Below are 12425 nucleotides of genomic sequence, written 5' to 3'. Positions count from 1 at the left end.
GGGTGACAGGGACATCTGTTCACAGCCAGGCAGACAAAACTCTTCTCAGAGGCCTGTGTGCAACTGGACCCCTCTAGGTTTAAGAGTAATGGGAGTCACACACATGGCGACTGTCAGAAAGTGTGCAAACTGGGAACGAAGGCTGGACCCCACTGCATGATGTGAACTCCCTCCAACAGTGTAACATCAGTAGTGTGAGACAGCCCCGAAACGGACTGTCCCTCGGCTGAGGGGCAGCAGTGCCACCCCGCATCCAGGGCTCCCTCGGTATCTGGTACCCTTAAAGGAATAGCTGAGGTTCTGGGTAAGAAAATTACAGATTTCATTCTGCAGGACTAGTCATCAATATTCACCTGTCGGACCTTTTCACATTGTTTTGCTGAATAAGGCAGCTTTAACACCTCTGGATGCTTTCAAATTGTTTTGTATTGCCAGAGCGATATAAATGTACTTAGTATAAAATACAATGAAGCCAGGAATGCGTAACAGAAAAGGCACAGACATGTTTGGAGGAGCTGTAATACCCAGAGCACGTGCAGGACTAAGTCATGCGCTGGCACTCAGCTCGCAGACAGGTGTGCCGGTCGGTGACATTATCACTCTTCCAGTTGTTTCTTACCACTCCTCTGCTGAGCTTCCACCCCCGCAGCTCTGTTGGCAGAAGGAATGAAGTGAGCGCTCCCTCGTGTGCTTCCAACAAGTCAGATGGATTAGTCAATGAAGAGGGTTTAAACCAACCTGCTCACTTTGCCTGGAGCGAATGAAAGAGCTCTTAAACAAACCCTCTTACCAGCAGAGCTACAGCAATAGTAACCGCAGCATCAAAGGGGTAGTGTGTAGGTGCAAACTGGCAAAATCTTCAAATGGCACCAGTTAGATGTGGAACGCACTGTCTGTCCATAGCTTTACAAGTACACACAAGCTATAGCATCTTATATGCACAACGCCTGTCCACATGTGTATTTTATTCAGCAGCAAATACAACGTTAATGCAATTACACGGAAAATTCTTCCACCGTGGGCTAGGTTAAGGCATGTTATACTTGCTGTGGGGTATGAACATGCAAGGGAACAGTTATCAAACGATGGATGGTAAGTTTTAATTCATGATACCTTCCTAACCTGTCTAAGGTCACAAAGTGTGATTGTGCAAAATTAAGTAATTGACCTGAAAAATGTTGTGTTTTATCTTTCCAAATACCACTTACAAGGTATTCCAAGAGGAATAACTGCACAAGCTCAGTTTGAATTCAGTTTACTACAGAAACAGCTACTGATTGTAGTTAAGCATTCTGCTGACACTTTACATATGTGTGAGTTTCTGTTACTGGGAATTACACTTTCAGAAGTCTTCTGTAACTGTAATCTGGAAGCAAGGACTGCAACATGAACAGATGTGCCTGTGCCAGGTTGGACAGCTATGAAATCTCAGTACACAAGCCTTCCCAGGACACTTGGTGCTCCCGAGGCAGCTGAACCCATGCCGCCAAAATCTACTTCAGTATGTGTGCTTCAGCAGCACCTGAGCATGCAGCATAAGCGTAACCTCAGACTAGGGATAGCTTTGAGGTTCCTGAGTTGTTCCTCATGAGCTTCAATCACTGTGTTCTCTTCCTGGTACTTGTTCTGTGGAGGTACACAGTTCATACTACAAAGTGACAGCTTATACTATTTATTTTCTGCTATGATCTATTTTTCCAGTTTCCTGCCCCTGTAGTAAGGCTCTGATTCCAACACACACCGCAGATCAGCCTATTCTGCAGAGTAATGCTTTTGCTTGAGAGATAAAAGGGCCTCCTCTCCTGCCAGTGAACTTCCAGTTTCCAAAATCCCTCAATACGCAGGAGCACTTGAACTGAATCTTTCATATGCCCAGAAATATAGATTTCCAGTAACACAAAACCCATGCTAGTGGAACTTGAACTCTCTTTGAAAAAAAGTCTTGAATCTTCTTTATTGTATGAACAGCCATCACAAATATGTGCTCCAGGGATCAAACAACATCCCATCAGTTTCAGAAGCTACCTTGGAAGAGTCGGCCCCATCATGAAAGTGTTTTCTTAGGTCACAGCAGGAATTTTGTGACACAAATCTTTCCAGACATAATGTGCTGTTAGTATCAGCAGTATTTTGCTGAAACTGCTACAATCAGTATATGCTGGAATTGCACAATGTCTCTCATGGCACGATCTATTTCTCACTCATTTCTGTAAGAGTTAGATCAGACTTTAAATACTCTCCTCAGCTGCAACAAAAGGAGACGCTGGATGTAACAAGTTCACTACCCCTATGGATAACATGCTGTCCCTAATCAACAGAGTACTCTACAACAGGCATCATACAAATACGAGAATTTAATCCTCGGAGTCTTGCACAAGTGTTTTTATCATCAAAAAGCAAAAGACCCTACTCTCTGTGTAGAAGCTTGCAATCTTTTTCATTGAAACCCTAATTCAGGAGAATATACAAACATATGTTTGAATGTTTTGGTCAAATGGGCTTTAAGTAGTATTAAATATGGAATTGATTAGTGATGATATTCATCCACAAAGGAGTTTCATAAACCATTCTCCTCAGACATACATACAGTTGGAGTGACAAACAGGATTTTATGTGATGTTCCCAGCCTTGTGCTCATTTAATTATTTTTAAATATTGGACTTTTAGACCCTGGAGAACAAAAATAAGTGACAACTGATGCCTTCCTAGGGTGCCCCCCTGCACAAGGTACTACTAGTGATAGTTTAGATTTGGGTTATTCTAGATTTGAAGCAAAATGCCACACCGCAGCAGTGTATATAATATGCTGCATCAATTATTAATTCCACTCTTTCACACGAGGTACTAGCTTTTCATTTGCAGGAAGCCGAATCAGTTTATGATTCTTTCCCAATGAACTGTGGGAGATTTTTAGGTCTTTCTCTAACACAGGAGAAAGAAGCAGAAAGAACCAAAGGACTATCAGAAAAATAAGGGAGCTGCATGTTCTATCTGGAGAATTAGATTTCAGACTGAACAAAAGATCATTTGCTATCTGCAGGACTAGGATGGTTAACCACTGAAGATTTCTTTTCTATATTGTCCCATCAAAGAATGGAAAAGGAAAGAGATTCTAGCTGTTGTCCAAATATATGAACTTTGGCAGTAAACACTACTGACTCTCAAGAGACTAAGAACCTTAGTAGCATGTGAGTTTGACAGGGGAACTGAAAACTAGTTGATGAAGAAACTGTGAATTAATGTTTCTATGAAATAAATGCATTTTTGCTACAGCATCTCAGGTTGCTTTTTGAAATATTTAGTTCCATCATGAATATAAAACGTCATTTGCAACAAAGCAGTCTGAAAACAACAATTTCTGCAATGAAGATTACGTGGTTTGAAAATTTTTGCGAATTACTCAGTGATAAAAAAGTGTGATGCAAAAATTAAGATTACCTCGGGAGACCTGTGTCCATGAAGACACTCAGTAAATCAGCATTATCAAATAGTCCAATGCTACCTCAATTCTGGTGTGACAGAGCCATTATAGACCAATTAAATTAGCCACATTGATTTGGTTAAGTTCCCTTTGTTGAGTGCACTGCACAGCGGTGGAATCCCTTGTAGCACGGTGACAAAGCGTAAGCATGATTAGGCAATATGAGAGGAGCTATTACCAAAGGTCTTCTCAGCAAAGAATCCAGGAGAGCCTGAGACCTTGTCCCTGAGCAACTGACTGTAACTTTGAAGTTGGCCCTGCTTTGAACTGAGTGAACTCCAGAGGTTTCCTCCAATCTAAATTATTTTATGATTCTATATCAATTCATTAGCACTCTAGATTAACTTCTGCAATCAAATAACACTTCTTTGCACTTCAAAACAGGGACCCTATAGCTCATTATCCTACCGTTCCTCCTACGTATCTTATCCCAGCTCATTCCTGGATGTCCCCTGGGTAGGTTTTAAACATACCAGTCCTGGGTGCAGGTTACATTCCCTGAGATCACAAGGAGCCTGCTCTGTAAATGTGAATCCCAGCAGGGCTTCCTAATGTAAACTTTCTGTATACACTCACTGCACTCTGCACTAGTTTAAACATTCAGTAGGAAATAATTTATGCCACCAAACATTTCTTTAAAAACAATGTAATTTTCAAATGGGTAAGAAAGTTTAATGTAGGTAAGTGCTGAGGCGCTAGTCAACCGATGAATGCTGACAGACAAGGATTAAGCACCACAGGACTGCAAAAACACTGATACATCACAAAGCCCAAAACTTTATGAAATATGTGGTTTTTTGCATTTTATGGAGGCTGTATCATGGGAACCCTTTGCTTCGATGGACCCAGATCCGAACCGCTATCTCCACCCTGTGCCCCAGTGAGGCACAGCAAATTTAAAAATTCTTTTATCTCCCATCACTACTCTGCCCTCTTGCCTAAATTTAGACCATCTTTGCTCCTCTCCTGGAAATCTGATACTGCCTTTTACAGTTTCCCTGCTTCTCCATGACTGACTCTCCTCCCACCCCCCCCCCCAAGAATTTTAGAAAGAATTTCTTAATCTTTCCAGAAGGGGAAATTAATTTTCTACCAAAGGTCTTCTTTTCCCAAGGAACTCTTTGGAAGGAGGAAAGCATTCTTGTTTACGGCATTATTTACAGCATTTATTGCATTCTTGAAAACTCTTCTCAAAAGTTCAAGTCAAAGTCAGCTCTCGGACTCATGCGTATTTCCAGGCACACAGAGGAGTCTTTTTTTATTACTGAATATACAACACTACACGATAGCTACACCCCTGTACTTCATGTGGAAGATTCCATAGCCCTCCCCCTCTCAGATCTTTTGTTATCTGTCATACGGGGTCTGGCTAGGATGGAGTTGATTTTTTTCATAGCAGGTCATATGGAGCTGTGGTTTAGATTTGTGATGGCCGAACAGCATTTGCACAGCTTCGAGGCCTTTTCTGTTTCTTACTTTGCCCGGCCCAGTGAATAGATTGGGGTGCCAAAGAGTCTGGGAGGTGACAGAACTGGGCAGTTGCCCTGACCCAGCGTGAGAGATGTTCCTTGCCCTGTAACATCGTGCTCCGCAGCGGAGCAGAGCGGGTTTGGGGAAGTTAACCCTCTGTCTCTCAAGAACTGGCTGGGCATCGGTCTGCACCTGGGTGGTGGAGAGTGATCGCCTTAGCATCCCTTCTTGTTTTCTTCTCCCACTTCTTCACTTATTAAACTATTTTTTACCTCGACGTACGAGCTTTTTTGCTTTTCCTCTTCTGCTCCCCCGTGCCACAGGGTGCAGAGGAGAACCGGGCAGGCGGGCGGCGCGCCGCTCAGCTGCCCGGTGGGGCTGCACCCCCCACCGCCCTCCTACGTGCTCGGCTGGGCGCTCAACCAGCCCCCGAGCGCACGGCGCTGCAGCTCGCTGCTCCCTCCGGCCCCCGCCGCAGCGGCCCCCGCGCCCTTACCGCACGGCGCCTCCGGCCTTCGCCCCGCGGAGGGATCCGCCCAGCCGGCACGTGCGGGCAGCGCACACGCCGCACGCGCCGCCCGGCGGCCCGCGCCTGCGCCGCGAGGCGCCTAACGGTACCGCCGGGCCCGGCCCCGCCGGCGCAACGCCCACCGCTCGCCGGCCCCGCCGCGCGGACCTCCCGCCTGGCGGCCCCGGGGAGGCCCCGCCGCGCTGCCGCGGCTTACCCCTCAGGACCCGCGGGGCACCCCCGTTGCGCGTGCGCGAGGAGGGGGGGGGTGCGGAGGGGGTGGGGGGCTGCGGCCCCTCGGGGGGTCGCGTGCGGCCCCTCCCCCCCCCCGCCACACGCGGCGGGCGGGGCGGGGCGCGCGCGGCGGGGCGGGCGGGCGGTGCAGGGGCGCGTGACGCGCCCCAGCTGTCGCGCCCGCCCCGCCGGCCCCCCGCCTGCCCGCCCCCCGCTCGCGCTCCCCCTCCCCTGCGGTGGCTCTCCCGGTGCATTGTGGGAGCAGTCCGTTGTTCATTTGCCATTCGACCTGATCCGGGGCCTGTTGGGACGGAAGCGCCGCCGAGCCGGATCCATTGTGGGGAGCCTGCGGCGGTGATCTAGGCCGGAGCCGGGGGGGGGGGGGGGGAGCGGCCGGACTTCGTTTCTCTCAGCCGCCACCCCCGCCCTTCCCGCACGGCAGCCGGCGCCTCCTTCCCCCATCCCGCCGGCAGAGCCCTCGGCCGGGTGGGGAGCGGCGGGCCAGGGGCGCGAGGCGGCGGCGGGCGGGGGGCGCGCGCGCCATGTTCGCGGAGATGAACCGGCGGACGCTGGCGTTCCGGGGCGGCGGCCTGGTCACCGCCGCGACGGCGGCGGCCGGCGGCGGGGCCGGCGGCGCGGCCGAGGCCTGGGACCGGCAGGACCCCGAGCCGCTGAACGGGCGCGGGGCGGACGAGGAAGTGGAGCTGGAGGGGCTGGAGGCCGAGGAGCTGGAGGCAGCCGCCGACGAGAAGGAGCTGCTGCTGCCTCAGGAGGAGGTCTCGCCTCCCACTGCTAGCCCCATGTTCGCCGAGAGAAACCGCCGGACACTGGCCTTTCGGGGCGGCGGGGGGCTCCTCGCCGCCCCCTCCGCCTCTAACAATGGCTGCGAGGCCTCGGCCTGGCCGCGGAAGCACTTCAATGGGCGGGGGGCGGACGAGGAGATGGAGCTGGAGGGCGCGGAGGGCCTGGAGCCGGAGGGCCTGCTGGAGGGGAAGGAGCTGGTCCAGGACGGGGGCTCCCTGAGTGACAGCAGCGACGACGAGGAGGACGGCGAAGGGGGCAGCCTGGGCGACGGCAGCGGCGCCGAGGGCGGCAGCTGCAGCAGCAGCAGGCGGTCTGGGGGCGACGGAGGGGACGAGGCGGAGGGCAGCAGCGTGGGCGCGGGGGAGGGGGAGAGCATCAAGCATTTCCCGCTAGTCAGGCCCAAGTCGCTGCTGCAGAAGCTGCACATCTCCTTCCAGGGCTCCTGGCTCAAGGAGTTCCCATGGCTCTACTACTGCCAGGAGACCGGCCTCATGTCCTGCGCCTGGTGCACTGCTGCCGCGGCCGCCGCCGCCCCTCCGGAGCTGATCATGGCCGGCGGGGCCCTGCCCGGGGGGCACGACGAGCTCTGCAAGGGCACCCGCAATTACAAGCGGGCCCTGCTCCTGCGGCACCACCTCTCCGCCGAGCATCGCCTCAACGAACCCGTCAGCGCCGAGCAGGTAAGGGACGCGGCGGGGCGGTGGCTGCTGGGTTGGGGGGGTGGGGGGGGAGGAAGAGGCTGGCCTCCCCTTTCGCATAGGTGTGCTTTTTTTTTTTTTATGCCCACGTGTGTGAAGTTTATTTAAGCGGCTTTCCGTGTTTGTTATTGCCCCGCGGGCTGGGCACACAGTGCTGCTCTCGCACGCCGCGTCTCCGGAGCGGGAGACTAGTTCGCTTTCCGATTTGGGGTGACTGTCCCACTGGATCTGGGCAGGCACCGCGCTGTCAGTGCTGCCTTTGTGCACCCCGGCAGCGTTTCCATAAACTATAGCTGGCTAACGTTACTTATTCGGAGATAGCGAGTACCGTTTTCATTAGTTTATCTGTTTATCTCGTGAAGATAAACCGGCAATGTGGGAAAAAGTTGCGTATGAATACCAGTGTTGCAGCACTGATTTAAAAACACTCGTTACAACTTCCTCCTGCGGTACCGTAGAAGGGGAGGGTAGTGTCCGGCTAACGACTGCGTGTGAAACTGGTACTTGCCAGCGTGAAATTAACATTACTTTGCCGTTCTGAACGGTATGGTCCCTGTGCATTCATCGGATAACTCTGTGTAGTCAAGACTTTCTCGTTTAAATCTTTTTCCCGATTGTGTTGCTTTAGATTAAGTTGCTGAGCAAGAAGTCTGCAATTGCTTGGTGTATGTTTGAGATAAACATGTGGTTTCCTGAAAGCCAGCTCTCCTAATGCTTTAGGACTAGTGAAACTCTTCATGTTCCCCGCTGAACCTAAAATCATTGTGTTTCTTGGCTGCTCTTACGAAGAAGGCAGGGCTAACTCTAGAACATATGTGGATGAAAAGCTGCGAAAGAATACTCGTGTTGAATCACCAGCCTTCTGCAGCCTTTCCTCCTAAGGATGTCTGCGCTGCAAAAGTTCACTCGGATCGCCTAGCTGGCGTTAAACTTGCCAGCAGGCACAAGCGAATGTGCTTCAGGTTAGGCTAGTACTTGAACTGTTAGGCTGAACTTGAGCTGTTAGCTGGAATTAACCCCCGATCACTCTGTTTTTCACTATTTAGAGCTCAGTTTCAGCTAAAATACCCACTTTGGTTCTGTAAATGTTTCTGGAGTCTGAATTGTAGTGCAATCGTTAAATTGAGCTTACTGCTCGAGTGCTTTGAGGAGCTCGGGGTACCTTGGACAAGAGCTGCTATTCTAATGTTTGGATAGGATATCAGGATGACAGATAAAATGTTAGGTGAATGTAGGTTTTCTTGGAGCTAGTTGGAAAATGAATGCAAGCTTTATGTGAAACTACTGCATGATTGCAAGGAAATTGCTTAAATACCAGTTATCCAAAATGCTATGTTTGGATTCATAAATGCAATGTTCACCTGCAATGTGAGTAATACTACATGTTCAGTAAGTATATTTCTAAGGCAGCTACTGTTACAGACATTTCATGGCAGTAGGTCATCTTATCAGTTGCCTCCAATCTGGGACTTGCTATTCACTCTGCAGTATTTTAGCCTAACTTGCCTTAAATAACTTGTTTCTCATTTTGAAACTTTCATTCTTAATTTCTTTTACCTCCTTGTATCTTTGAAAATGTTATTTTTGCTTAATGTTATTGCAGTATATTCCTTACCATTTTGTTTCTGATTTGTGAATGATTACCCTTTAAAGGTATGTCTTGTCACTGTAGCCTGCTGTGTCAATAGAGGCTGCTAGTTCATGCCACACTTGGAATTTTCTCTCACTCCCATTAAGCTATGTATAAATAAAACATATGCCAAGAAGTTTTTCCTACTAAACTTTCTAGTTTTTTCTTTCTGTCTTCCTATCCTCAGTCTGATGTAAGACTATTAAATACTGGGAAGGTAAAAGGGGGAGACAGAATATTGGCTTCCATGGCACAGTAGCCTAAAAGTTAATGTCAGTTTTATTTGAAGTTTAACCTTTCATTGTTATGGGAATCTTTATAAAATTGAGCCTCTGCTTTTATACCACAGATAGTTTAAGAAAAAATATTTGTAGTAACTATATAATAAATGAAACAGTAGGAGAGATGAGATGCATCTGTGGTTCTTTTATACTATATTAAAGGTAAGATTTGGACAAAATAAGCTTCTGTAAGGTAGCTGTACAGATATTGGTGTTTTTAAGGGGAAAACAGTGCTGCATGTGTCCCTGTGCAATTACATTTCAATTAAAAACTTCTCACAAGGGAAGGAATTGCAGTTTTTCAAGAGTCAATGTAGTTTTCTTTGTGGTGCACTTTTGGGTTACACTTGCTTTATCGAAAATCTGATTAAGAATCTGTTTTCTTTCTGCTTCTATGTTTAATTTGCATATCCTTTCACACTTTTAATAGCACTTGAATGTCTCTTGATACATATGTTTAAATTAATACCAAGACAATAGCCCCATTTTTTCGTTAATGCCATGATACCAGATACTTGGAACAAAAGTAGGTAATTTGTACTCTGACCATATTTCCAACATACATAATGAGGCAGCAAAGCCGTTTAGATTTAATGAAACTTGGGAGAGATCTTTCAGCCTTTGTCTTAGAGACAACACACATGTATTCTTGACTTGACAAGCTTCAACTGCAGGGCATGTTTAGCAGCTGCTAATAAACATATGGCATAGTGCCACTGTTCAAGTGCGAAAAGGAAATTGTAGGTGTTAAGACAGTAAAGTAGTGGAAATTTCTATAGGTCTGTTGGATATTACACTCGTGAAGAAATGAGTGATGATTTCAGTTTATTTTTGGGATACATTTAATTTGGAATGCCAAAATACATCACAAGTGGTTGCAGCTGCTGTAATTCAAGGGTATTGAGCTGTCAGTTGGTGCTTCTTTCTAAGACAAAAATCTTGACTCCTTTTTTTTTCTATTTTAGCTTTTAAAATAATCTGTCTCCATATTATAGCTTAAGGAAGGATATAATCAGCTTGAAACTACGTTTGTTTTTTTAATAAACAGACTATTGTGTTGCAAAAACCTTAAGAAATAGACACTGGGAAATCAATGTAAAAGACTTTAATTCTGTGATGAATTTAGATCCATGAGATGCAGATTTATTGGCTGCTGGGGGTTCCTCCCCTCAAAGCTGCTTCTTAAAACATTTTCTCTCTGGACATAATTTGAAGCTGATCTTTGGAAATACTGCCAGAAAAGCTTTCTCCAGCCGAACAGGCATGTTGGTTTAAAGCAGAAGCTCTCCAAAAGGAGGAAGGCCTTTGATGTGTTATTTTTTCCATGTGAACTGTAATTGTTTGCTTTGTGTGAGCGGTGATGAATAGAAGTCGTTCTTCAGATGTAAGAGTTACATTATAGTGGTCTGACTTAACTTCTTGAATTACTCTTAGCAGAGCAAAAAAGTTGAGGAGGAAGTCAGGCCTTCAGAGTAAGGACTATCACTTACTATTTTTTTATACAGTGTTTTTACTGGACCTCGAACCACTCAGTTGGATGTTAGGCACTTAATGAAACAGTTTTAAATTGCTGAGTTTTCTGTGAGCGATGCTATGGCATGTAAAACTGCAGCAGAGCATCATGTGTGCAACTGATAGGACCGTCTCTTGAGATAACTTACCTCAGTAGCTGCATGTGCTTAAGAAGTTCCTGATAGCTCACTTTTGTTAGAGGCTCCATTTTTTCAGGATAAGAAACATAGGGAAACTCTTGTAGAGTAAGGTGTGGTAATGGGGAAGGGATTACAAAAATGTGGCATAACTACTTTTCATATGCATACAGCTGAGATGGAATCTATGGGTAGATTGATTTTGGTTTTATTTCTTTTTTTCTTTTCTTCTTCCCCCCGTCACTGTTCTTGCTCCCAGGAGACAGAGTATGCTGATGGCACGGGAGGAGAAAGAAAAGCAAGGTTCTAGTAGCAGTTTTTGATCATCTGTTTCTGCTCCTATTAGCTTTTAGGCAAGTTTAATTAGTGAATTATATATATATACCTATGAAATAGTCATTTATCTTTGGGTGTATGCAGATGAGTCTGTCTAATCAAAACTGAGCACAATATTAGTTTCCTTGAGCAGTCTCTGTTCTGTTAGGTCACTTCTTAATCTCACCTACAGAGAGAAGCTTTTCAGACTTACAATGCTGTAGATTCCACAAATAAAAGTGAAATAGTCTGATCTTTATTCTTGATTTCTTATCAGCTTTAATAAAAGGATCAAGTGGTTTGGTGTTGAGATAACTTAGGTTATGGGAATGTTTGGTCTGTATTCTGAAAATATAATTGACATCTAAGCAAATATCATTAGTTTGTGGTTCTCATCAGAAAAGCAGGTCTGTACAAGTGTGGTGAAAATTTATCATAGTAGTAATTTTGAGCATCTCTATGAAAACATGGTCATGTTTTTTTTATCTCAGGAAAACATGTTACGATGATGTGCCATGAGCACAACTTAAGTACCAGAAGCTTGAAAATATACTTTATTATTTTCTGTAATTAATTATTACCTGCATCTTACCTCCTATTGAATGGTATTCTACTTTAAACATCTCCCCTTTGTACAGATAAAAGTCTCCAAAGGATATGAATTTTTTTTCATATTAAATGTTAATTTGACTTGTCATACTTGGTTTACATAGCCTTTATAACTGTTCAGATGTCAGGGCTTTCATTTCATTTGAGGTGTGGCATTAAGGTTAGCTACTTCCACAGCAGCAGTTAAACAGTTGTTTCCAATGTTACAGTTAGTTTTAAAAATATTTATGTCCCCACTTCTGTAAGGCTGTAATATTGATCTCTTTCCACCAAAACACACCCCTGTAGCTTGGACGTTAATTGCATGATGTCTCTTTTCACTCAGCCTTCTCCTCTTTTCATAATGAAGACTTCAGTCTTATGTTTGTGTAGCACATTTGTGATCTGCAGCTCCTTTTTACTATGCTGGCTTGTCATTTTCTTAGGAAGAAAAAAAATTTTAAATCTTGATTTCTTTTTTTATTGGCTTGATTGGATACATACACCTGCTCAGTTAAAATGTACTCTATTGCCATTCTTTAATCAGACATTTGTAAAAAGAAAAGAACTGATGCAGATTATTTTTAAATCTTATGTGGTGTTTAACGTGTTTTCAGAGAGTGAAATTGTCTGCTATCATAGGAACTACCTAACACTGTGTGAGATGCAAGTCACTGATGATTGACTTTGACTGGCGTGACAACACTTTAGGGTACGATAATTTTCATCTTAATCTGATCCAAAGTCAGTGTAATTGGTGTTTTGAA

At 45.9% G+C, this 12425-nt stretch overlaps 1 protein-coding gene across 2 annotated transcripts in view; it reads left to right on the top strand.

Annotated features, from left to right (window-relative positions):
* Window positions 1-5884: 5884 nt before the first annotated feature.
* Window positions 5885-12425, top strand: part of ZBTB10 (zinc finger and BTB domain containing 10) — a 30977-nt gene continuing 24436 nt past the window's right edge. The window contains exon 1 of one of the 2 annotated variants that reach the window (XM_054817287.1): window positions 5885-7177. In XM_054817287.1, the coding sequence (XP_054673262.1) occupies window positions 6236-7177 (942 nt within the window). In that variant the 5' untranslated portion in view covers window positions 5885-6235. The remainder of the gene's footprint in view (window positions 7178-12425) is intronic. The other variant, XM_054817286.1, reaches the window with a different exon arrangement.

Source organism: Grus americana, chromosome 2 (genome assembly GCF_028858705.1).
Source record: "Grus americana isolate bGruAme1 chromosome 2, bGruAme1.mat, whole genome shotgun sequence".
NCBI classification, from domain to species: Eukaryota; Metazoa; Chordata; class Aves; order Gruiformes; family Gruidae; genus Grus; species Grus americana.
This window is presented reverse-complemented; position numbering and strand designations above follow the sequence as displayed.